Below are 27,501 nucleotides of genomic sequence, written 5' to 3' on the forward strand. Positions count from 1 at the left end.
CAGAAGCAAGCAAAAAAGGTAATATTGTAACGGCAAAAAAAAATGAGAGTAGAGTGACGAACTGAGCCAGTGGAGATCGAACGGCGCACGGATTCCTCACATTGCTACGGCTGCTGATGCTGCTACTGATGCCGCCGCGGTGGAGATATCCCTAGCACGCTTCCCCTTGTCGCGCTTGCATCCGCGATGGGATGATGATGACGACGATGACTCATAACTTGCAGAGAGAAACAAAAACAAGATGACGGATTAAATTACAGCGGGATAGCGAGGAAAAGTGGGGGAAAATGCGATGCATACCTTCTCTCCGATCCGTGCTGATTTTTGGGATTTTTTTTTTGGCCGCATCCAGCGCATACGCGATCGATGCGCCGCCGGGGTGGTGATGTGGTCGGCTCCTGTCTTCGATTCCGGCGGGGATCGGAGGAATTTTGGATGGGATTGGGGAAGGGGCGACGCGGCGGCGGTGGATGGTGAGGCAGTTCATGCTTGTTCGTCGGGTTCTTGAGGAACGCTCGCGTTGCGATTACTAGCGGAGTAGCGGGGAGCCGGGGAGCCAGGTTGGGTCTTGGGTGAGGCATGTCACAAGGTGAGGTGAATCTGGACACTCCAAAATATATCCAACGGCTAAGATTTATCCACATCATTACGAGTTAAAATTTTCCTCACAGATTTACTCAGGATTAAAAATTTTGCTGGCGGTGGGTGGGGAGGGGATGGACGGCCGTCACGGGCTAACATGCGGGACTAACAATGATTTTTAATTCTTTTTTAAATTCATGGCACTGTTTAAAACATATTTTCCTCTACTCGGAGTTAAAAAATAATCGGTACAGTACTGCCTGAGAATGAGTTCCCAACCCATCTCCCTTATTTTCCACATGCACATTTTTTTAAACTGCTAAACGGTACGTGTTTTGTGAAAAGTTTATATAGGAAAGTTGCTCTAGAAATCATATTAATCTATTTTTTTAATTTTTTATTGCTAAAACTTAGTTAATCATGTGATAATCTATCGCTCCGTTTTCCGTGCGGAGTGGAGGGGTTTCCGTTGGGATGAAAACGTAGCGGATACTGATGGATAATGCTCATACCATATTAGTTTTCATAAAAAAATTTAGTTTTCATAAAAAAAATTTTCAGATGCTGTTAACAACCAAATGTTTTTCCGTGTCAGCAGATGCGGAAACAAATACGGATAGTTTGAATACGGAACATAAACGGATTATCTCGAATACAAATAAGAATCGAATATGATCGGACACAAATACGAAAACATTTTTTTTCTCGGAACAACAAAACCAACTCAACTTTTAATAGAAACAAATATCCAACATATATAATTACCTCATTTTATATAAAATATAGTATAATTTATAAATATTTTTTAGAAAAAATAAATAATATTAATAGCGTGGACCAGTGTCAAGAGATGAACTACTATTAAAATCTAAAAAGGTACATTGAAGGACATAGAGTTATAAAGAAATGGGGTATGGGTCATGGCTTCTGCGGATATCCGAATAGCACTATTCACCGGATATCCGAATTATTTTCCATATCCATCAAAAATTCCAATACCATATTCGTATTCGTATCCGGGAGAAAATATATGTATTCATATTCGTATCCGAAGTATCCGAGAATTATCCGATCCAAAAGGTATTCGTATTTGTTTTTCTCCGGAGCGGACGGAAACTATCCGCTCCGTTTTCATCCCTTCCCAACCCCTCCAAAACAACACAGCCTTAATTAACATAGAATAATATTTTAAAAAAAACTTGATAAATATAATCTTTACAGTACTTCATTAACATAGAATAATATTTTGAAAAATAAACTTCATAAATAGCTTACAACAATTGGTCTAAAAAACTATGAAATATTTTTGATTTGGAAAATAGATAAATAGCTTACAACAATTGATTTTGCGTTTAGAAAAATAGATAACCAAAATTTAGAAAAGGCTAAAAAGAACCGTGCCTATATTATACATTTGATTTGGTTATATTGTTACTTTATTATTGAAATTTGTATATTCATTTTAATATTAAGAAGCAATATGTCTAATAGTAAGTAAACAATTCTATCAGAGCGGTTCTTCTAATTTATTCTAAAACAATACCCATAGTTAGATCTCTAGTAAACATTTAATTTTAAATTGTAAATTTAACATTTTACATTTGTTTAGCATGCCATAATGGATTCAAATATGTCTGACTTTGCTAAGAATTGGTATGAAGTGATACCAACGAGAATGTGAGCTTGACATGCATATGAGTAAATATATTCACAAACCTTATATTGACAAACTCCTACTATGCATTAAGGCAACATCAAGTTGCCACATATTGCATAGACTTTTAAAGAGCTATAAACACTTTTCGACTGTAAATGCTGCATTAAACATGTTAAAAATACCAATCCATAATATATAAGCTTTTAGGTTTTAGGTATTTGGTCGACACTTAAGGACAAGTTTAAATGTCCGTGTAATTTACTCAAGAGCAATATATAGTTTCTAATTGGGTCGTATCAAGTCTAATGGAATTTTGATCATTGGAATTTTGCCCTAAAGCGTTATATTTCATTATTCTCCCGTCCACCCACCCTATCCCTGATTGAGTGAAAATTGTCACATTTGTTCGCTTGCATGCTTTACCACTTGTTAGGTCATCAACATATTTTAGATAGAGAACGTTGCTTTCATTAATTTATCTGTCAACTATGTCAACAAAAGACAACTCAAAATAGAGGATAGTGCATGTATAAGATATGATATGGCCTTCAATATCAACCTACTTATGTTCCTCTACCTTTTCCCTCATATTTTGTGTTCGAGCAATCTCTTCACAAAAAATAATACTAAGCCATTTATATCCCATACCCGCTCTTCATATATTTGACGTGATGAGACAACTTCTTTTTTTTTTCTCGAGGAGGGCAACTTTGTTTGATGATGCTTACAAACAACTTGTTCACTGAAATGTAAAAATTTGCTTACTAGGATATATAGACTTGTATGTTTATAAAGTGACATATTTATGTTCATCTATCTTATTATATTTTTCACCTTTTTAGTGGGCTATTTAAATGGCATGAAAAAGGCGAAGATATCCCCTCGAGAGATAAAACCATTTTCCCTACTAAATGGCATGGCTCTAACTTTTTTTAATGAAACAATGGTCTGGCTCTAAATCTTGACTATTGTAGAAAACATAGTTTGTATATAAATAAGGAGCTTGCATTGCGGTGTGTGGGGTAAATCATACACTCCTTACATCCCAAAATGTATGACGCCGTTATCTTTTTGCATAACGTTTGATCATTCATTTTATTTAAAAATTTAGTATAAATATAAGTAAATATTATAGTTCATTTGATGATAAAACAAGTCATAACAAAATAAACAATATTTATATAATAAGATGGATGGTCAAACGTTATGCGAAAAGTCAACGACGTCATGTATTTTATGATGGAGGGAGAAAATTTTGTGGAATCGTGAACATGACGTTTTACATAGTACTACTATGATACTAGAATATAACAATTTTGCAAATATTTTGAAAAAATAATTTATTTATGGCAAAATCGTAATGATATTAATTTACTTCTAAATAACCCTCTAATGGGCTTTCAATTTTGTGTTTGTCGAAAGTTGAGAATTGAAGTATAATAGTAATATATGAGCAACATTGCTACATTGGTAAAAAAGGTACTAAAAAAGATACTTATCCGACACATGGAAAGCATAGCCATCGTAGTGATGGTCGCAGTGGTCGCTGCATGGGCGAGGATGGAGGGGTTGACTTTGGGGATGGTCGGTGTCAATAGTACCGCTGTTGCGGCTATGATGGCACACAACTGCTTTTAGTTGGTTGATCAACACCACCAACCCACAACCATCGTCTCTGCCGAGATGTTAGCCATCATGTCGTCATAGCCGCATAGTGTCATTGTCTTGTCGCCTCCACCGATACTAACACCACCACTCCACCAGTCGTCATCGCTGCCGCCTTTCTCACCATTGCGATATGATCATCTTCTTGATCGATCAATCGATCTATGCGCAGTTGCCGCCTTCAGGTGCATGCATTAGTATATGGAGGAGATCTGGGTTATCTCGTCTTGCTATGCAAACATAGTCTAAATATATGAATGTGGCTTACATAGGACAACGAAACGAAGCTGGAACACATGAACGATCTCGGTGTTGCTTGGATTAACACACGTTTAAGTAGTAGAGAAATGCATATTTAGTAAAAAAACAATTGTGTAGCTTTTAATAAATTAGAAATTTTGTTAGAGAGCTCTTAAAATTTCAATTTTATCACATTCAGTTGACCGGTTCTAGCATGCCACCGACGATTGTATAAGCAATATAGTGTGACTGTCATCGGTGTGGCACCTTTTTTTTTTATATATTTTGAGCTTTCATCTATCTCTATTTATTTCAATTTCATAGACCTACGTGGAATGTAAGGCGTGTTGAATTGTTGATTTTTTTTCTAACGAAGTCTTAAGGTCTCATCGGTTACCCATATTCCGTGGCTTATTAGAGAATAAAAATTAATTATAGGTAAAACTTTTACATATGTGTTCTTAGCGATTAGGAATATGGCTTATTAGAGAATAAAAATTAATAGGTAAAACTTTTACATATGTGTTCTTAGCGATTTAAAGGCCAATGTTGAAAAAAAAACTATGTATAAAATATCTTAAAATCAATTCAAAATTAAGTTTGAAAATTCAAATTTTAACTTTGGTTTTGGCTTATTAGGGGACCAATGAACCTCTTACGTTTTTCTTTTCTTTTGACCACCGCTATTTGTTTTCCTTCCAAAGTATCATTATTTATTTCACATTTTATATTATATCTTAGTTTTTCCTAATTTTTATTTTGCAAATTTTCAGACTGTGTAATGTTTATTATAGTCTAGTGGTATTGTTAACTCATTTGAAGGATCTAGATATTCCTAGTTTAGTTTATTGATAATGAGCTTAGATGTCGGGTCCCAAAACTAATGATTCGGAAACCGACATGTTTAGACTGTATCAAGCCCTGGATCAGTAGATTGATACAGGTTCAATGATCTGGATCTTCATTGCATACATTTGATCAAGGTTTTAAAGGAGATTCCTTTACATAAAATAATAGGGTATTTACAAACTTGTGGCTAACTATTACAGCAGAAGCTATACGATGACATAACTCTAGTGTTTTGCTATAGAGTTAAACCATCTATCTAATCTATACTTGAGAACTAAGTTAAAATGAGATTAACTTATATGATTGAACTTCCAGCTTCGGCAAGAACTCCAAAATGACTCTGAAAAAGGGGTTGAAGCAAGGGTGAGTACAACGTACTCAGCAAGCTATTATATTAACCAACAATGAATGCATGAAATGGTAATTTCTGTGTAGAACTAGGTTTACTTGCAGAAAGCAGAGAATATTGAAGGAAAATCTATAATGTTTTAAATGCAACAGTATTTAATAAAGTTTGAAATTATGTTTCTAACCAAAATGCCATTGTGAGTCCCAATGCCCGATAACCGCAAGCACGGCTATTCGAATAGTTTTAATAATATTCATACTGCAGTAGATGTACGCTTTACCCACAATCCATGACGTGCCAAACACATTAGCCTTGTCATGTCAAAGCTTTTCGGTTACTAACATCAGTGGTACCTGTTCCATGAACCCTAGTCCCCATGCGCTCTGAACGTAACGTTATCAGCAGCGAGAGGAGTTCTGGTGTTCCCGGGGTTTTTAGAGAGAACTGGTTGAGAGACCCCCGTCATCTCAATCAGGTTTTAATAATACACAGGTTTTAATAATACACACACAGCTCGCGAGATAATCAAGATATTTACCTGCACCTCGGTAAATATCACAATAGCCCTGCTCGGCGTAAGTTTGCCTCCTGCGCGAGGACTTAAGAAGAACCACTATACAGAGGTACCACTTTTGCTAGATAACTTAATCAGCTAGGTCTATGCCCATACGAGAATTGCGGTCGTACTCGTATGTTCTTCACATGTACTTGGCAATCTTATGTCGGTTGGAACAGTACTAGCCACCCGGAAATCAACCATTTCTACCGTACTATTCCAATCTAAGTTCATTATATTTTATGCAGTCTAACTAGGCAGGGCTAAGCAAAAGCTAGCATATCTGGTTTGCTATGTTCAGGTTATGCATTTGAAATCATGTATGACTAATGCATAGAATAGAGATATAGAATATAGGGCATTTATGCTCAAAGGAGAGGAATAATAACTTGCCTTGCTCTAACGCAAATAAATCCGAGATAGGCAACCTGATTATCCGATCCTTGAAATACCACAGGTTGCCATTCAAAATATAACAGACTCTACTGTAGAAGAGGAAGATCCAAATTCAATAAAAGCCATAGAATAACAAGAAAACGACAAACGGTTAAGAGGGCTAGGGTTTAGGGTATAACCTATCTTTTCTATAGGGTATAGGGATTATTGGCTAATATTTTATGTGCAGGTTCTAAAGGGTTGGAGGCTAAGGTGGATAAGAGATTAAGCAACTAGGGTCGCTTATATTTAATGCATGGGCTTCTGTGGTTTGGAGGATAGGAAATATACTGGATAAATGATGTGGTTAAGTAGGCATGTGGCTGGTATAGGTCAAGGTCGGGCTTTGATAGAACAGTGGCTAGAGTTTAGTTGTTCTCGAGTCGATGCTGAAATAGGATAGCATATTGGCTCGTAATTCTTGCATAGGCTATGGGTAGTTGGAGGGTAAATGGTTGAGATTATAGCTGGCGGGGAGTCTAGCTAATAAGTTGACTAAGGTTTCAATTGTCTAAGCCGATATCGAGGTAGGATAAATATCGGCTAGGGTTTGGGTGTTCGCTAGTCGTCGCTAAAGCATGACGACTAGGTTTGGTATCTTCTCTAGCCGGTGTCAACAGACAATATAATGGCTAGAGGGATGGGAGGTTTGTGCAGGTTTAGTGGGGCGGAAGTGTTACTCCGACAACCGTGAGTGGCGGCGGAGCGGCTAGGATCACACATGGCCCGAGAGCTAACTGTGCGGCATGCTGTGGAGGTCGATGGAATAGTGAAGCTCCGACCGCTATACGCATCGAGGCGTGGGGTGCCAGGAGCAGCACTTCGACCTTAGGTTTGGTTTTGCCGGGCTTTACAACCAACGGTTCGACGTCGGGGCCAGTAGACCACACGAACGTCCCCATGGAAGGCGTAAAGTTCCAACCGGCGGCTTTTTAGTGGCTGATGGGTATTTTGGGGTAAAAGAAAATATTTGAAAAAGGCAAATATAAATCAAATGATATTTCAATAAATTCAAATAAAATTATAAAATAACAAATTAGGCATCAAAATGAAGCATTTGAATTTAGATGAATTTAGGTCCAGGTTTCACTGAGATCGGATCTACGGTTTAGGAGATATGGGCTTCTAAAGATTGTGATTTGAATTAAATAAAGAAAATATGAAAGGTTACTATTCATGGGCCTACCTGTCAATGTCTATTCCCTTTTCTCTTCTTTCTCTTCTTCTTCTCGTCTTCTTCTTCCTCCCGCTTCACAGAGAGCCGAGAGAAGGGAGAAGAGAGGGAGAAAGGGGCGCTGGTGCTCCCGTGGTCGATAGGCTGCGACGTCGGCGGCAAAACATGTTCCCGAGCGACGCGCATCCGGGGAGGGTGGTAGCTAGCTAGGTGGAGAGGGAGATGGCCGGAACAGCGACGGCAGGAGCTCAACTCCGGCGATAAGAGAAGGTGGTGGTGGCGGTTTATCTCAAGGTGGAGGGAGAGGGGAAAGGGGAAAAATGGAATCACCTCGTCGAGGCGAAGCCAATGGCGCGAGGATTTGGTTAGTGGAGCTCTGGTGAGGGAGATCGGGCGGTGGCGGCAATAGCCGGTCATGGCTGGGAGAGAGAAGGGAAAGAGCTTTTAGCTCGATGTGTGGGGGAGAAAGGATAGGTTTAAAATTAAAGGATGGGTCGACAATTAAATCCAATTGGAATCATTTGGTTTAGGTTCTAGGACAATAGTGGAGAATTTCTTGGACCATAATTCATAAAAAATAGAAAGGGGTTTTCAAACTAAATTTGAATAAAAGAATTTTTTGTCAAAAGAAGGTTTTAAACCAAATCAAGAAATACCTCAATTTAACTAAATATATATTTTAAAATGAAAAACACAAAAGAGATTAAATACCGCATAAGGATTCTGTGCAAGTTAGTTTTAGGAGGTCCCTCTAATTATATTGTCCTAAATTTAAGAAGTTATTAAGAATATAAGAATCGGCATGATGCAGGATTGGAAAATGACACATTAGAAGTCCAGAGAGACTGCAAGCTGCAAGAAAGCTCGAGCGATGTGGCATCTCTTTCTTTGTTACATGTGTATTTATTTATTTATTTTTCGCATTTGACTCCATAATCTATTTTAAAAGCTAGTTCTGCCAATTGCACCAACTTTAGAAGTATTGAATATTGATTGATTAAAAACATTTTCTACCCCTAACTCGAACGACAATAATATTTGAAGCTAGAGAGATGGTACTAGTTAAAAAAGTTTGGAGTTTGAATTAAACAAACATGGCCAACATGAAGATGAAGACAATGACACTAGCATTCTCATTAGCCAAACCAGCGTTAAGTCCTTAAGTATATATCGATTTCCATCAGGAATGACACACAAATTCAATGAACAAAAATAAAATTACCTAATGTGGTATAAAAAAAAATCAATAGATGCTCCAAGCCAGCGATAGCAGTCCACCCTACCTTAAAAAATGAGTTGAAAGCAAAATTGGAAGAGAGAAAGAGCTGTAGCCGGCGACTAAATTAGCGCCAACTCCTCACGAGTTACAAGATAGTCAGGACCAGTCCTGGGTTTTTGGGCCCCAGGACGAAAACTTATAATGAGGCCCCTATATATCTATATAAACTAATACATATATTTATATAATCTTATAAACACAACATTTAATATTCGATGTGATAAAATATTATCTATATATAACATTTTAAAACTTCAAAGAGAAATAACATAATCATAAACACTTACTAGTTGGCACTTTCAAAATTTTGGCTCATTGATGCATTAGCATTACTTGTGAAAAATTATGTCAATAGTTCCTCGTTGTGTTTCAATGAAATCGTCCGAACGCTTTTTCCGTTTCCTTTTTTCGCTACCGGATGCATATTTTCTCGACCACATGATTAATGTTGTGCTGAAAAAATAATCATCATGCGCTGGTGATTTTTTATTTATGAAGAGGAGAAAAAGATGGGGAAATTTAACAGATGAAATTTACCTCGAACGAGGAACACGACCCGACGAGCGTGGTGAGCCGCGACTGCGAGCGCCGAGCAGCAGAAGCAGGCGAGTAGCAGGCGCTTCGCGCGGTGGCGCCGATCGGCTGATGAGGCGATGAGCAGCGCTGCAATAGGAGTTGAGGAGCAACAGGCGCCTGCCCATGGCCACCGGGTGATTGGCGTGAATCTGAATGGCTGAATCCTGATGGCCTCTGGCCCTAGACGACGACGTAGACACCCAGAGATCGAGGCGACGTGCGACGGGAGGAGTCAGATCGCTTCTCCTCCTTTGCTCCTCAGGCCTGGCGATGGATGTCCCATGGGCCATGGTCCATCACCCATGGGGCCCCCTACAATTTGGGAGCCTCAGGCGGCCGCACGGGCTGACCCCCCTAGAGTCGGCCCTGAAGATAGTGCAAAGCTTAAGTAATTGGCTCACGAATAGCTGAGCAGTACTTGCTCTATACAAATGAAAAAGATACAATGTGATAAATAAAATGAAAAATAATATTTAGAAAATTATGCACTGCAGCTTATTATTGTACTCTAACCATGGCTCTACATGATATGGAAATTTTTGGAGCCATCCACTGGCTATACTATTGATCTCGCTCTTAGCGCCATTTTCCAACCATGGCGCCCTAAAGCCAACAAACTTTCCACCACACTTAAAAGCGATATTTCGGGAATATGCATATGTAAACCACCAACAGTCACCCACTCACCTGTTAATCCGCCCACATTCTCATCCCAGATACCCAAACGCCGCTGCCGTAGTTAATCCACTCATCCACTCCTCAGACTGTTGAGTGCCTCCTATTTAATCTCCGCGCGAAGACGTGCGAGAGAAACCGCCGCGAAACGAGGCAATGGCGTCGGGGTCTTCCAGTTCCAACGACGCCGCCGCCGACCTCACCGTCCTCGTCGACGACTTCTACTTCTCCGTCCTCTCCCACGGCCGCAACGACGACGACGACGCCGCCGATGGAGACGACGGCGAGCTCTTCCCGATATCCGACGAGAAGTACGCCTCCGAGCTGCAGCTCCAGGAGGTGATCATGTCGTCCTCCGTGGCGGCCACCACGGCGCGCTCCTCGTCGGCGCCGGTTATCTTCATAGGTGAGTGCTCCTCCTCCCACGCCGCGTCGTCGTCGTCTCGGTTGACCTCGATCCCCGCCGCCGCCGCGACGACGCTCGTCTTCTGCAAGATCTGCATGGACGCCGTGCCGCCGTCCGCCGCGCACCGCGCGAGCCGCGGGTGCGACCACGCCTTCTGCGCGGCGTGCCTCGCGGGCTACGTCGGCGCCAAGATCCAGGAGAGGATCGCCGACGTCCGGTGCCCCGAGGAGCGGTGCCGCGGCGCGCTCGACCCGGAGCTCTGCCAGGGGATCCTCCCGCGGGAGGTGTTCGACCGGTGGGGCGCGGCGCTGTGCGAGGCCATGGTGCTCGCCGCCCCGAGGGCGTACTGCCCGTTCAAGGACTGGTCGGCGATGATGCTGGACGACGCCGGCGAGGCCGTCACCGAGTCGGAGTGCCCGAGCTGCCGGCGCCTCTTCTGCGCGCAGTGCGCCGTGCCGTGGCACGCCGGCGTCGACTGCGCGGCGTACAAGAAGCTCGGCAAGGGGGACAGGGGCAAGGAGGACCTGCTGCTGGTGGAGATGGCCAAGGGGAAGAAGTGGAAGAGGTGCCCCAAGTGCAAGTACTTCGTGGAGAAGTCCCAAGGTTGCCTGCACATCACCTGCAGGTGCTGCATCATTTTATCGCTCAGATGTCTTTTCTTCCATATCTTGAATTTTCTTTGCAGGAGTATATATGTTGTATCAAATTGTTTTTGAGATGATCATGATCATCACAACATTTTGCAGGTGTGGCTTCGAGTTCTGCTATGGATGTGGAGGGCAGTGGGGCGTTACTCATGCGAATTGCAGCACTGCATGAGAATTCCAGTTTAATTTTGGCTGGGCTGATCTGATTGAATTTTTCTGTGTTCTCAGTGAGACCCTAGTAGCATCAATTATAATATTTAGGAGACCGATGGTCATCAGTAGCATGAATTATATGTCATTCTCTCACCGAATTAAGTTTCGGTTATCAAAAGTATGAACTTGGAGCTAATTTCTAAATCTAAATTCGCTACACATGGCACACAGCTACCGCGATAATATTCGCTTGAATACCACATTCAAATTATTTGCAATCTATATATTGTCTGTTAAACGTTCGACCTTGCTTCATTTGACGATTTTAGATCTGTGAGTGATTAAAAGTGCTTCCAATGTGTATACACTCGGGTGTTCAATAATTCTTCTGGTAGATTATGTACCCGTTAACATAAGCTAGTCCAATCTTCCGGAGATGTGTATAGTGGTAGTGTGTGCGTTTATAGCGATGGGTATATGCGTGTTATAATCGTCTGCGTTTGTAACGTGTTTCCTAAAAAAATATATACTAGCTGGCTAGCTGCCATTCTGGCCCGTTCTAGCCTCCTTGTTTCGTTAATTAGACAGAATTGAGAGTATCTAGCACCACAGAAAAAAGGGTTAGTTATCGAATTGTTTCCATCTCTTCAATGTTAGCACTTGTAAACTTGTGGATCTTGTCCATTTATTTGATCCCTCAAATCCGATGCATGAGGCCTTCTTTGAAATGGACGAATCTCAAAGTTTTTCTTTTGAGCAATTTAACTACATCCAATGATTTTTCCTTTAACATAAAAACTGCGTGTTAATGGACTGACTGCTGTAAATTTTCAGTCCCAATCAGAACGCAAGATAGGAAAAAACACCAGAATTGAAATGGTTACTTTCATATAAATTGAGTCAGCCTAAAATTATACTATTTTACCTAGGCTGAGTTTTTTTCCCAACTTTCCTAACTCATCTACATTTTTCAAACTGCTAAATGATTTTTTTTTAAAAAAATTATATACGAAAGTTGCTTTAAAAATTCATATTTATCAAAATTTTAATTTTTTAGCTAATACTTAATTAATTATGCATTAGAAGCCTTAGTAGATTGGTGCCAAAACAGTGCATTTGGCGCATATTACAACTGTAACAATATTTAGGCACCACAAGTCCCAAACAAATTACTAGCTGATTCTTAAAACGAAAAATAATTCTGGCCCATTCCATCTCAAAACTATTGTTGCAAATGTGCAATGATCAATATTGGCACGATGGCTGTGTTTATTTCCTTTCAAACTTCTAATTTTTCCGTTACATCAAATGTTTGGACATATGCATGGAGCATTAAATGTGGAAAAAAAAATCAATTGCGCAGTTTGCATGTAAATTGCGAGACGAATCTTTTAAGCCTAATTACGCCATGATTTAGCAATGTGGTGCTACAATAAATTGCTAATGACGATTAATTAAGTTTAATAGATTCGTCTCGCAGTTTACAGGCAGAATCTGTAATTTGTTTTGTTATTATTCTACGTTTAATACTTTAAATGTGTGTTCGTATACGTCAAAAGAATTTCGCCAAAACACAGGCCATCTTTTTTTTAGAGCAATATTGGGACATCTTGGGGGAACGTGGAGCAAACCGCACGAACTCGTCCCGGGAAACTGAAACGGTAGGCCGGCTCCTCAACTCCCACTAAACCCAACCCAACGGAAAAAAAAATACCAACAGAACCCACCAAATCCCCACGTTCCTAGGGTTAAAGTAAAACAGATGGATTTGGTCGGTTTTTACCAAGCGAAGATAAAGCGGTTCATTTATGTTAAATCTATCCACTACCCCAACTACATCGATCGATCACCGCATTTTCAGCAGCGAGAAAGCTTTCCCATCTTTCCCGGCAAAGCTGGCGCCGCGCACGCGAGCCATGGCGATGGCGGAAGCGGCCGAGGGACAGCGGCCGCGGCAGCGGCAGCGTCGGCAGCCGCAGCCGCAGCGGCAGCAGCATCCAAGTTGCGGCATCTGCATGGAGCCTATGCCGCCCTCCGAGGCGCACCGCGGCGGCGGCGGCTGCGCGCACGCCTTCTGCCGCGCGTGCCTCGCGGGCCACGTCCGCGCCAAGGTCGAGTCCGGCGGCGGCGCGGGCGCCGTGCGTTGCCCCGACCCGTCATGCGGCGGCGCGCTCGACCCGGAGCTGTGCCGTGGCGCGCTCCCGGGGGACGTGTTCGAGCGGTGGTGCGCGGCGCTCTGCGAGGCCATGTTCGCCGGCGCGCGGCGGACGTACTGCTCGTACCCGGGCTGCTCCGAGATGATGGTCGCCGACGCCGACGACGAGGGGTGCGCGGGCGTGACGCAGTCGGAGTGCCAGGCGTGCAGGCGGCTGTTCTGCGCGCGGTGCGGCGTGCCGTGGCACGCCGGCGTGAGCTGCGCCGAGTTCGGGCGGCTCGGCGAGGGGGAGCGCGGGCGGGAGGACCTGCTGCTGGTGCAGGCCGCGCGGAACGGCGGGTGGAAGCGCTGCCCGCGCTGCAGGTTCTACGTCGAGAAGTCCCATGGCTGCCTCCACATCACATGCAGGTGCGCCATCTGTGATCCGAGGCTCTGTCGCTGGTGATCTTCTTCTATACTGCCCCGTTCTTTTACGATGAAGATAAAGATTTTAACTCGGTTTCTGTTAACACGTTTTTCAAACTACGAGAAAAACGTATGAAACGTTTTTCAAACTACGAGAAAAACATATGAAACAGCACGTTTTATGTGTGAACTTTATATATATGAAAGTTACTTTAAAGTATCAAATATGTATAATTTTAAATATATATAATTTTAAGTTTGTAATAATTAAAACTTAATTAATCATACGTTAATATTTTTTTATGCCCATATTTAATCTGAATCTTTATAAGATTAGAACGTAGGCTACTATCTAAACTAAAGATCCATTTGTTACCACGGATATTATAAGAGATAAAGAAATAAGTATAGATGGTACGTAACAAAAGTATTAACGTGTTTAAAGTATAGAAACTTATATGTCAACCTAGAGATATCATCGCTAATTAACATCACTTAAAGATATATGCTTTAGGGCAGTAGAGTTACGTTGATGATTTATTTGTGATTAATCACTTAAAGATAATGTATCTATGTCTGGATTCACCAATAATGCCATGCCAGGTGCGGCTTTGAATTCTGCTATGGATGTGGGAGACAGTGGCAGCTGATACATGACGGCTGCTCTGGGTAACGATGCCCTGGTGGTGATAATACTCCTCGATGATAGTCAAGCAGAAGTCGATTTAATTACAAGCGAACATGCCCTGATCTCTCGCTCGAATGACATATGCCACTTAATGTTTTTTTTTTAATGTTTGTTTCGTTGATCTTTTCTGATCACTTGGACTCACCAGTGAACACAGGTTTTCCTACTGCCTTTATTTTTTATGGGAATTTCCGTGATGAATCCATTTGTATGGGAGTCTAGAAATTTCCTTGGTGGAACAATTGTGTCCAAGTCTTACTCTTCCTCTTAGATGCACCAACTTTTGCCCATTTTTTGGGAGTTGATTAAACTGATTCTTATGAAGTATGAACGTCATGCAAAATTCAGGCTGAAGATGAAAAACGCGTCCTCCAAACGAGGAGAAAGTTGATATTTTGCCACCCTATCCGGTGCGCTTGGATAAGATACAACCCTCTACATTGCAACTAATAAATGTCACCCATTTTGTTGTAACCTCTAGGATTTTCCTCTGTTTTGGGATTAAGCGAATTTTAATTTCTCTTTGCTCTCTAGTTCGTCACTTTACCATAATATCCCATCCAGATCTGATACCTCACTAGTATCAACTGATATTTGTTGATATAAGATTTGATATTTTATTGATATTTGTTGATATAAGATATGATATTTTATTAATATTTGTTGATATAAGATCTGATACTATATCGATAGCAACTGATGTACTTATTGATAACCAGTCAATACCAGGTTGATATCCTCTCTTCCCCCTCGATATCTTATCTGGTGACGATGACTTGCACCTCAACGACGCATCTCTCCTCTTTGGCGAAGGCGGCGTGCTCCCCGTCGGCGTGGAACCCTTCTCCAGTAAAAACCCCTCCCTTCCCCCACCCCTCTCTCTCTCTGGAGACGAGCTCCCTGATGACACAACAAGGTGACACAGGTCCGCTCCCTGATGACACAACAAGGTGACACAGGTCTCTTCTCCAGCAACATGATTCGGTGGCACGGCAAGGCGATTTGGCACTTCTCCAACGAGCTCCCCCTTTGCAACAACGCTTGTCATGCAACTAGGCGATGCATCGAGGTGGACATGTCTCTTCTTCGGTGATGTGCTCCCCGACATAGCGGCAAGGCAAGGCGGAGGAGGCCTTCTCCAACCAACTTGCCACTGCGGTACACCGTCTTACTTTCACATCTCTCTTCACCAACATCGATTGTGTTGGTCCCCCTTCACTCTTGATGGCGAGCTGTAGGTGCGACATGCTCTTCCTCCTTGCACGACGGTTCTCCTCAACAATAAGCAACAAGCTAGAGTTTCATGGCTTTTATCAGTGTTTGTAAGAAGACAATTTTGTTTGGTATATTTATGAATTATGTGCCGAAGCGAGGAAGGACTCCAGAAGAGGGAGAGTGCCGTCGGTGGTTGGAGGAACTGTATCGGGAAGGGGGGCTCCTGATCCCTACCAGCGGCGGCAGCAACCAGCTTCTTGCTCAAGCGACGAGAAAAGGTAAGGAGAGAACGATGCGAGATTTGATAAACAGAAGGGCGATCGATCCATCATGTATTCAAGGGGCACAAGCACAATGGTATTTTTTGGCTTGCTAATCTTTGTAGAAGATAATAAAAGAAATTAAAGTTGGGTTAATCCGTTCAAAGTGGTAATCATCTTATCATAGTCTATTTATCTATTTATTAGAGTGCAAATCGTTGATTTACATCTTCTACCAAATGAGGCACTGAATAGCAATGGATCTATCAAGATTGGTTAGGGCCGGCCGGCTGTTCCGTTTTCAACATTTAGCAATCCTACCTGACTCTGATTTGGGCCCACCTAGGGTGCTATAGGGCTACTCATATCTCGCCCAATTTAGCACGAACTAGTCAGCTACCTTGATTTGGGCACGTTGGGTTGGGCCGAATTGGCCTAGACAACGTTCCCCTTACCTGGCTCGGCACAGACTCATCTGGTCCTCTCCCAGAAACATTCCCCCGAAACAGTAGTGTAGCTAGCCAGGACAAGCTGCAACAACAACAACAACACCACCACTCACGCGGTCGATTTCGAGTTGGCAACGCACGCACGGAAGGGCCGAGACGGTGAAACGCCACGGGTTTTACACGCCAAATCTACCCCGTTTTTTTGGCCCGTCTCCCCGTCAGGTTTCCGCCCGTGACGAGCAGCAGCAGCAGCAGCTAGTAGCACACCGAGCGCACAAGCGTACGTATACGTGCGTACACGGACTGACGAACACATGGGAACAAGCGGTTAATCCAAGGTCCAAACACACGCTCTGGCCCACTACGCCTCGGCCCATCCACCCCCACCCCCATATCCGTCCCCCTGCCACCGGCCACCGCCACGGCCACGGCCACGCCGCATCTCCCCCTCCCCCTCCACCACCACCCCACCCCGTGTCCAGCTTTGTGCTTTCCCCTCCTCCTCCTCCCCCATCTCCACTGATCTCCTCGCCTTTCCGGATCCGGCATTCCGCCATGGCGTCGTCGGCGTCCCGCACTCTCCTGCTGCTGGTGGTGGTGGTGGTTGTGGCCGCTGCCGTTGGAGGAGTGTTGGGTGGGGGAGGGGAGGAGAGGACGTTCATCGTGCGGGTGGATGCGGACGCGAAGCCCTCGGCGTTCCCGACGCACGCGCACTGGTACGAGGCGGCGGTGATGGCAGCGGAGGGTGGTGGTGGTGGAGGGGAGTGGCGGGAGGGGGGCCCGCTGATCCACACCTACTCCGCCGCCTTCCACGGCTTCTCCGCGCGGATGTCGCCGGCTGCGGCGACGGCGCTGGCGGAGGCTCCCGGGGTGGCGGCGGTGGTGCCGGAGCGGGTCCGGCAGCTCGCCACCACCCGCTCGCCGCGGTTCCTTGGGCTGCTGTCGTCCCCGCCGTCGGCGCTCCTCGCGGACTCGGATTTTGGTTCCGACCTCGTCATCGCCATCATCGACACCGGCATCTCCCCCACCCACCGCAGCTTCCACGACCGTGGGCTTGGTCCGGTGCCGTCCAAGTGGCGCGGGGTGTGCTCGTCGGGGCCTGGGTTCCCGCCCAACTCCTGCAATCGCAAGCTCGTCGGCGCGCGGTTCTTCTCCGCCGGGTATGAGGCCACCTCTGGCCGCATGAACGAGACGGCGGAGGTCAGGTCGCCGCTCGACACCGATGGGCACGGGACCCACACGGCCTCCATCGCCGCCGGCCGCTACGTGTTCCCGGCGTCCACCCTCGGCTACGCCCGGGGGGTGGCTGCCGGGATGGCGCCCAAGGCACGCCTCGCCGCGTACAAGGTGTGCTGGGTGGGCGGCTGCTTCGACTCCGACATCCTTGCGGCTTTCGATGCCGCCGTCGCCGACGGCGTCGATGTCGTGTCCCTCAGCGTCGGTGGCGTCGTCGTGCCGTACTACCTTGACGCCATTGCCATTGGGGCATTCGGGGCGACGGAGGCTGGGATTGTTGTTTCGGCTTCGGCCGGCAATGGCGGCCCTGGTGGGCTCACTGTGACCAATGTGGCTCCCTGGATGGCCACCGTTGGCGCTGGGTCCATGGACCGCGCCTTCCCGGCCAACGTGCAGCTCGGCAATGGTCAAGTGCTCGACGGTGTCAGCGTGTACGGCGGGCCAGCGCTCCAATCCGGCAAGATGTATACGCTTGTATATGCTGGAGCAAGCAGCGGCGCTGCCTCGTCTGCGGCTGACGGCTACTCGGCGTCCATGTGCCTCGACGGCTCGCTCGACCCCGCCGCGGTGCGGGGCAAGATCGTGGTGTGCGACCGCGGCGTGAACTCGCGCGCCGCCAAGGGCGACGTGGTTCACCGCGCGGGCGGCATCGGGATGGTGCTCGCCAACGGGGTGTTCGACGGGGAGGGCCTCGTCGCCGACTGCCACGTTCTGCCAGCCACAGCCGTCGGCGCGGCCGCTGGCGACAAGCTCCGTAAGTACATTGGGTCGTCGACGCGGCAGGCGCCGGCCACCGGCACCATCTTGTTCGAAGGCACCCACCTCGGCGTGCATCCGGCGCCTGTGGTGGCCGCGTTCTCCGCGCGTGGCCCTAATCCCCAATCCCCGGAGATACTCAAGCCAGACCTGATTGCCCCCGGCCTAAACATCCTCGCCGCATGGCCCAGCGGCGTCGGGCCGGCCGGCATCCCCTCCGACGGCCGCCGCACGGAATTCAACATCCTCTCGGGCACGTCCATGGCTTGCCCGCACATCTCCGGCCTCGCCGCATTGCTCAAGGCGGCGCATCCTACCTGGAGCCCCGCGGCGATCAAGTCAGCGCTCATGACCACCGCCTACATCAAGGACAACAGCAACGGCACCATGGTGGACGAGTCCACGGGCGTCGTGGCCGACGTGTTCGACTTCGGCGCAGGGCACGTTGACCCGATGCGCGCCATGGACCCTGGTCTCGTCTACGACATCACCCCCGTGGACTACGTCAACTTCCTCTGCAACCTGAACTACACCGAGCAGAACATCCGGGCGATCACGCGGCGCCCCGCGGACTGCCGCGGCGCGCGGCGCGCGGGGCACGCCGGGAACCTCAACTACCCGTCCATGTCCGCCACGTTCGCCGCGGACGGCACCAGGGCGACGATGAAGACCCACTTCATCCGGACGGTGACCAACGTCGGCGGCGGGCGCGCGGTGTACCGCGCGACGGTGAGGTCGCCCGAGGGGTGCGCGGTGACCGTGCAGCCGCGGCAGCTGGCGTTCCGGCGCGACGGGCAGAAGCTGAGCTTCACGGTGCGGGTGGAGGCCGCGGCGCCGGCCAAGAAGATGGAGCCCGGGAGCTCGCAGGTGAGGAGCGGCGCGGTGACGTGGAGCGACGGGAGGCACGCCGTGAACACCCCGGTCGTCGTGACAGTGCAAGCGCCGCTGCAGTAAAGACAAGACAAATCCGACGCGATCATCTCAGTGTTGTTCAGTGAGTGAGACATTGCTCCTTGGACCATAATTGCATTAGTATCTAGTAGTGTTAGTATTATTATTATTATACATATGTATAAGCTTAAGCTATACTGGGACTCTAGCTCAGGGTTCTGTAATCTTCTTCTTCTACCTCCCTTCCAGTCTCTCCTCATCTTGATCATCTCTTCTTTTCTTCTCTGAAGCATATGCCATTATTATGTGGTTTTGCAGTGGTGCTACTACTACCACCACAGTACCACTACAATGTGAGGGTTTTCAAGAGGTTTTATGATGTGTGTAAAGAGGCAAGGAATTAATCCAATCATCTGTGCTATCAACACCCATGGTCCTCACCTGAGCTCACATGGACGTGTGAAACTCGATTGAGAGATTTGGCCCAACGTGTACTTGCTAGTGTACCACCTGGAGCAAGCTTAACTGCCTTCAATTCAACCTACCTCATCCTCCTCCTCCTGCCTCTTGAATTTTTTGGGAGGAGATGGAGGGAAAGCCAAAGGCGGCTGCCTGCCGCTGCTGCTGGGAGGAGGAGCATCAGCAAAGCAAGGCAAAAAATCATCATCATCATACGCGGCGTGGCTTTTCCGAAAGGTGCCTTGCACTGTGAGAGCAATTACGTGGCATCAATGGCAGCGAAAGGGGGTGGCAAAAGCTGGTGCGGTCCGGAGACCAAAAATGAAGCTTGTGCCTGGGCGGAACATGCTGCAAGTAATTGCTGCAGTGCCGTGCTCGGGACAAGGATTTACTTACAGAAGCCGTCCCTTGACGGTGCTAGTGGCCATACAGAGACTTTTGTGTGTGTGTGTGTGTAAGGGTGGTGTGGTTTACCTGTGCTGGTGGGTGGGTGACTGTTTTGTGTTCCCCCATGATGCTAAACAACTGATGATAATAACCGCTTTTAGTAGTACTGCTGCTGGATACTGTATCGAATAATGTTTGTTGAGTTGTTGACTTGATTTGACCACATGTACGTAGTGCTACGTACTCCCTCCGTCTCATAATATAAGGGATTCCCTCCGTCCCATAATATAAGGGATTTTGAGTATACTCCCTCCGTCCCATAATATAATGGATTTTGAGTTTTTCTTATACTGTTTGACCACTCGTCTTATTTAAATTTTTTTTAAAATTATTATTTATTTTTTTGAATTACTTTATTATCTAAAGCACTTTAAGCACAACTTTTCGTTTTTTTATATTTGTATAATTTTTTTAATAAGACGAGTGGTCAAACAATATAAACAAAAATTTAAAATCCCTTATATTATATAGGAGAGAGGGAGTACAGACCATGGCTAGTGGATCAGTGTACTATAGTACTCTACTACTAGGAGATTGTGACCATGGAGGCGATTTTTTTTAATTTTCTTTTACTGTTGGGATCACACGCACTTGTGGAGCTGTCGTGAGTGGAACACAGAACTACAGAAGAAATAGGGCACCGAGATCTTTTTTTTTTTACTACCAGAAATTTATTTCAACTAGAAACATAGAACATGTTCGATCATACAGGTTTCCGATCTGAAGAGGTTTTTCAGAGAGCTTCCTTTGCACCGTGCAAGTGTAACCACGCGGCATTTTCTTGTTGGTTCGTTTTATTCCATCCGGCCAGCTCTACTAAACACAAACACAAGTGCTTATCAAAGCACAGGCATGTGTTAGCTATGCCCGTGATGCTCACGGCTCACGGCTCTACCATGTTCACTTAATTCTACCATCTGCTACATGCAGTTACATGCAAATGCAATGCGAGACAAGACTTGTAATTCTTGCATTGAGCCTCATGAGTACACACTATTGAAACTAACCCCACTTGTAACACATGGATGCACGCGTTACCAACTAACTCAGGGAGGTAACAAGACTTTGAACATGCACGTAAACTTGCACGCGAATATGTATGCACGGTTACATCATTAGTACATGATAGTGATACTCAAAAGTCAAAACGTGCACTCGGCAGATATATCAACATGTAGCTATATATTGCAAAGACAGTAACTGTGGCTTCTATCTTTCAAAAAGAAAAAGAAAGAAAAGAAAAGAAAAAGAAATGCGGCATGCGAATCTCTAATAGTCAGCACTCCTAATGGAAAAACAACTGCTCGGACTAACTTGTTTCTAGGCTTACGTCTTCTTTGTACTTTAACCTTTTTCCCCACTGTCATCGCCGGATATCGAAATTCAATAGGCCAAATTTAGGGGAAAATAAGCAATCACAAATGTGGTGAAAACTTGAAAACTACCGTTGGACCGAGAAATGAACATCCGAGATTCGTTCACGTCATCATGAGTAAAAATTTTACTCCCAACAAATTTTTTTACTCATGAGTAAATCTGCGAGTGAAATTTTTAATCGTGATGATGTGGAAGAATTTCGGACGTCTATTTTTCGATTCAACGGTAGTTTTCAAGTTTCCATCACATATACAGCTTCCACCATATATTTTCTCCAAATTCAGGGGGAATAAGTCCACATTGACTCCCTTAAAAGTGACCCGAATATAATCCGTGACCCTCAACCGCAAAACGGATAGGACGACTCTTCGAACTATTGAAACTAGTGCAATTTGACTCCCTCAGCGGTTTTGTAGGGCGGTTTTACTGATGTGGCGCTGATGTGGCAATGTTGACCTAGTCTACGTCTCATGTGGCGCTTCTGTGGCATTTGAATTAAAAAATATACGTGGACCAATCTGTCATTCGTACACAAAAAATATATTGTGGGACCCACTGACATGCGGGACCCACATGTCATCCCCTCTCTCTCCCCTTCACCGGTCTGCAGGGGCGGGACTTGACAGGCAGGCGATAGTAGGGAGGCGGCGGCGGCGAGCAACCAATAGTAGCGCGGCGGCGGTCGAGGGACTAGTCGGCGGCTGGCCAGAGCGGCAACGGTCGTTGCGAGGTCCCTGCCTTTCCCCACACATGGATCTCGCCGAAGCCGAGGTGACGCAGATGTTTCCCTCCATCTCGCCGATCTCCTAGAACGGTCGGGCCTCCACCTCGGGCGACGCGGGGAACTCGTGGGGGTAGCCTTTCTCCGAGTAGTATTAGAGGTCGAAGCCGATGGAGGTGTGCCAGAAGGCGCGGCCGCGGGCGCCGAGGAGGAGGACTCGACCTGCTCGACGATTGAGATCCCGGAAGAGACGCTCCACTCCCATGTCCTAGAGGAGGAGGAATCCATGAAGCCCCCGTCCTCGGCCTCGGCAGTGCTCGCCGCCGACCGGCTCCAGATCGACGCCGCCGACGCATCTCCCCGCCGACCGCCCAGCCGACGCTCGTCCTTGGGCAGGCCGCTTCCTCCCACGGCGACGGCGAGCTGCGATCAGGGAGCGGGGTAGGGAGCAGCGCGAGGGACGTCGCTGCCCGCCGCAGCCTTCGCTTCGTCGGCCGAACGCGGACGGCTCAGCCATCGCTCCTCGGGGCGCGCTGCCGCCGATCTGCATGGGACACCTCTGGGAGATCGGCGAGATGGAGGGCAAGAGAGAAAGAGAAGAGAAAGGGGGAGAGAGAGAGAAGGGAGAGGGAGGAGGAAGAAGAGAAAGAGGATGACATGTGGGTTGGGGCTGTGGCCTATAAGTCAGTGGGGCCTATATGTGGGTCCTATATTTTTTTAATTTTAATGCCACGTAAGCGCCACGTGGGATAAAGATTAGGTCAATATCACCACGTCGGCACCATATCAGCAAAACCACCCTCTAAAACCGCTGAGGGAGTTAAATTGCACCGGTTTCAATAGTTCAAGGAGTCATCTTATCCGGTTTTGCTGTTGATCAGGGTCATGTATTAGATTAGGGTCACTTTTAAGGCAGTTAAAGTGGACTTATATTCAGGGCAAGAGCGGGACCGATTGCTGATTTGCTGTCTCATAGATCGACACAATCTAGGGGCCCATTATGCTAGCCCTGAAAAGGTTTCGTGAGGACATGCTTAAGTGCAGCCCAATTGTCTCTGGACAGCCATGGCTCCGCGACTTAAAGTGCGGCCCTAGTGAAGTGATCAGGGCGGAAGGTCTACGTGCAGGGGAATAAGTTCACTTTAGGTCCCTAAATTAGACACCGAGTTTGAAATTCAAATATAACGGGTGCCTCAACTTACAAAACCAGTATGCCCAAAATTCCAAGCAATATAGTGCTTGATTTTAACTAACGTGGTGAGTGAGACCTATATGGAACCCCACATGTCAGGCCTATTTCTCTTTCTCTATTATCCCTAGTGAGAGTGGATTTTAAACTCTTGAAAGTCGAGAGAACGTCCCCACGTTACTTGCATGCTATTTAAATAGTTATGAACTTTTTTTAAAAAAAATAAGAAGACTATGAATACACGTTTTCTAGCTGTAATTTAATTTGATTTTTCGTTGCGACTGTTGAACTTGAATGTTTGTAGAGTGATATATCACATATTAATAAATATTCTCAGTTTTTTAAATTTTTTCTTAACTATTTAAGTGACACGTAAATAACGAGGGATTGTTTCTCCTCTCTGTATCTTCCATACCCCATCTCTCATAGCTCTCTCCCTCGCCGCCCCCTTCTCATCGGCCCCCTGCCGCAGTCGTAGCCGGCCGGAAGCAGGCCCCTCGTGGCCCCCGCGGGACAGCTGCCCAGCACTCGTAGCCGTGTTCCTCCCTCTGCAGGGAAGGCATCTTCTTGCCGGCCCACACTATTGGAGAAACCATCTTTGGTCGATCGGCTAAATTTCACAATAGTCCCGGTTTTATTAAAAACCAAGACTAAAAAACATCTTTAGTCCCGGTTGGTCACACCAACCGGGAAAAAAGATCGGCATACGTGGAGATCGAGGCATGCGTGCGGATCGGATCGAGATAGCTATCTCCTCCCTCCTCCCGGTTCTATCTCCTCCTCCTCTCCTTTAACTCCTCTCCTCCTCTCCTCACTTACCCTATCTGTTCCTCTCCTTCTCATTCTCCTCCCCTCTCCTCCCCACTTCTCTGCACACCCCCTCCTCCCCACTTCTATGCACGCGGCGGCCGGCTGCACGGAGGGCGGCGCCCGGTGGCCGGCGGAAGGCGGCAGCCTGCGTGGCGGCGTGGCCGTGCGGCAGGTGGCGGCCTGCACTGGCGGCGAGGCGGCGGCCGGATTTTTTTTTTTTGAGAATTTGTGATTCGGATCTGAGATGTATTTGATTTGTGTGTAATATGAATATGTGATGTATTTGTGATGAATTTTGTAGAACTTGTGATGTAATTTTTTAAAGATTTTGTGATGTATTTGGAGATGATCTATTTGAAGATTTGGAGGTGATAATTGATTTGGGATTTTACGATTTGGGGATGGGGGATGGAGTGAAATCAATATATTAAAAACAATGAAGAAAAGAAGAAAAATAAAAGAGCAACCGAACCTAGCCCGGCTCCATTTCACTAACCGGGACTAAAGATAGATTTTTGCTCCCAATTATTTTACACGGGAAACAGGGGTTATCCACCGGGAGTAAAAATTATTTCTCCACCGGTGCTAAATTGGAGTAACAACAAACAAAGAAGCGAGCTTCTTGCTGCTGCTAGCTAACCCCGTATCCTACCGGCGCTGCAGCCATCGAGACGACCGGTTGTCGCCGTCCAAACCCAACAGACAAGCGCTCCCTTTCTCATTCATTGATTCATTTGTCAATTAATTAGTGCGCATGCGCGAAGATGAACGATCGGCTGCTGCTAAGCTTGGTACGTAATTCTGCGCGCGGCGTGTCCGTATGATCAGGTGAGAGATTCATTCAATTTATTTTCAGAGATCGATCCGACAATCCATCAGTTCCCAATATACTGCAGGATTTTTATTTTGCAATTTGCATGCCATGAGGCACGCATGAGCACTATACCTATCTTATACGCAGCCTGAGGCCATGCCGACGCCTTCGGAGTCGATGTAGCCACTGGGGAATCGGGGATGCCTGAGCCAGCCTCGCCTTCGCGGCCATCGGCGCGAGCTGTGTTGGCACAGGAGTGGGTCGACGCGGCGATGGAGGTAGGCCGCATTCGAGGTCGACCTCGTTGATCTCACGAGGGTAGGAGCGGCTGGCAGCCACCGCAACGCTCCTTCCCCTCCAGTTGCTAGCCACGCCTACCGCGCTGGCTCCCCGCCGGCCATCGTCGCAAGAAGGTGAGGACTGAAGAATAGAGGAAGAGAGGTGCAGGGCCTTATCTTTTCGCTTATACTTATACTTATTTGCCAAAATTTGAATTTACAACCTTAAATTTGGAATGGATTTTAAGGCTTTTTTTATCGAAGTTTATTTTTCAGCCTTTTCTTTTGGATCGATAAGAACACGCATATAAAAGTTTTATTTGCAAATTACTTTTCATTTGCAAATATGCCGATAGCTCCGCAAGAGAGGATAGGAACTTGGGAAGAACTAGTAGCTGCCTCATCTTACCACATCAATTAAAATAGGGCATAATACTACCAAGAACCTTAGGTAATCGGCTTTGTAAATTAAGAGACTGTTATATCTGATATTTCGGTTTAGAGATGAATCTTATACTGGGCGATAATTTTAGGGACCTAAAGAGAACTATTCAATGTGCAGGCTAGACCGCCATAGTAGTTGGGTCGTGACAGAGTTGCGACTTACGTGCGGGTCATAAACTTTGGGCCAGAAGCGGAGATGCGACTTAGGAGGAAAAAGTACACCGAAGGTCCCTCAACTTGTCATCATGATACGAAAACGTCCTTAAACCGCAAAACTAGATATGCGGGGTCTCTTAACTATACAAAACCGGTCACCCGAGGTCCTAGTGGTTTTGACTCCGGTGTTTGGTCTACGTGGCGGCTGAGTCAGCGTGGGACCCACGTGGGCCTCACATGTCAGGTCTCCACGTCACCCTCTCTTTCCCCTCCTCTCTCCCTTCCTCCTCCTCTCTCTCTCTTTCCCCTCTCTCGCACGCACGTGGAACGCCGGGAACCTTCTGACGCGCCGCCCACAGGAACAACGGGAGGGCGAGCGGCGGCGGGCGAGTGCTGAGGACCTCGGCGACGAGCTCGGGAGCCACGCGGCGGAGCTTGGAGAGGTCCGCGACGATGGGCGGGCCCCAACGCTGGTGGCGGCGGAACGCGTCGAGGAGGAACCGCGCGAGCGGGGAAAGGCGGCGGGCGGCCGCGGTGGCAGAAGGCGAAGGCGGGGAGGAGGAGGAGGGGGGAAGGCCGCGACGGCCTCGGTTGGGAGGAGTCGGTGGTGGCGCGGAGGTCGGCGAAGACGCCGCCTCGGTTGGGAGGAGGCGGCGGTGGCCGTCACCCCCGACGGGTCGCTCATCGCCTCGCTCTCCCACCCGTCTTGCCTCCATCCACTCCTGCTCCACCTCTCCGCGCTGCCTCCACACGCGCTCCACCTCCAGATCGACGAGGACTACTCGTCCAACACGCCGCCGCTTCCAGGTTCCCAACGTGGCGACAAGGCGGCGCGTCCGGCCGCTGACAAGGGAAAAGCACAGTGGCGACGCTCGGCTCCTCGCTGGCTGCCACAGCCGCAGCCGTCGCCGGCCGTCGTCGCGGTGCCGCCCTCCTCCTCTCCCACCTCACCCCGCTGAGCTCCGGGCCAGCCACCGCCCTTCACCGCCGGAGTTGCGACCATCGTTGCCTCGCCGGCTCGCCGCGCCGCGCAAGGGAGGAAGAGAGAGAGACAAGAAAAGAGGGGAAACAAAAAAGATGAAGTGTCATACTGACATGTGGGGCCCACGTGGGCCCACGCTGACTCAGCTGCCACGTAAGATAAAACTGGGGTCAAAACCGCCGAGGGACCTATTTTGACCGTTTTGTATAGTTAAGGGACCCTATATATCTGGTTTTGTGGTTGGAGGATGATTTTGTATCCGGATGACAAGTTGAGGGACCTTCGGTGTACTTTTTTCAACTTAGGAGAACGTAGTTTACGTGCGTGCGGTGTTTGTTGGGCCAGATATGTGCTGCGACATCCGTGTGGGCCATCATCAATTTCATCACTGCGTGGGCCAGTGGGCTGAGCTTAGCTGCGACATCGCAAGTCGCCTGTCGGGCCGTAACTTCCATTCACGAATGCATCGAGCTCAGCTGTGGCCTGGAAATCTGAATTGATCGAATTTGATCATCTCACTACTACC

The 27,501-nt window shown here is 47.0% G+C and overlaps 3 protein-coding genes across 3 annotated transcripts; all 3 read left to right on the forward strand.

Moving 5' to 3' along the window:
• The first annotated feature begins 10,187 nt into the window (after positions 1 to 10,187).
• On the forward strand, positions 10,188 to 11,429 carry LOC127783257 (E3 ubiquitin-protein ligase RSL1-like). Its single transcript, XM_052310495.1, has 2 exons — positions 10,188 to 11,068; positions 11,190 to 11,429. The coding sequence occupies exons 1-2, from the start codon at positions 10,194 to 10,196 to the stop codon at positions 11,260 to 11,262; spliced, it is 948 nt and encodes a 315-aa protein (XP_052166455.1). The 5' UTR covers positions 10,188 to 10,193; the 3' UTR covers positions 11,263 to 11,429.
• A 1,730-nt stretch (positions 11,430 to 13,159) lies between these two features.
• On the forward strand, positions 13,160 to 13,843 carry LOC127783350 (probable E3 ubiquitin-protein ligase ARI9). The gene has a single exon (XM_052310607.1). It carries the CDS (start codon positions 13,160 to 13,162, stop codon positions 13,841 to 13,843), a length of 684 nt encoding a protein of 227 aa, XP_052166567.1.
• Positions 13,844 to 16,836: 2,993 nt separating this feature from the next.
• On the forward strand, positions 16,837 to 20,310 carry LOC127782791 (subtilisin-like protease SBT1.5). The gene is made up of 2 exons (XM_052310059.1): positions 16,837 to 19,401; positions 19,617 to 20,310. Exon 1 carries the CDS (start codon positions 16,971 to 16,973, stop codon positions 19,359 to 19,361), a length of 2,391 nt encoding a protein of 796 aa, XP_052166019.1. The 5' UTR covers positions 16,837 to 16,970; the 3' UTR covers positions 19,362 to 19,401; positions 19,617 to 20,310.
• Positions 20,311 to 27,501: the final 7,191 nt, after the last annotated feature.

This window comes from Oryza glaberrima, chromosome 8, assembly GCF_000147395.1.
Source record: "Oryza glaberrima chromosome 8, OglaRS2, whole genome shotgun sequence".
Taxonomy (NCBI): Eukaryota; Viridiplantae; Streptophyta; class Magnoliopsida; order Poales; family Poaceae; genus Oryza; species Oryza glaberrima.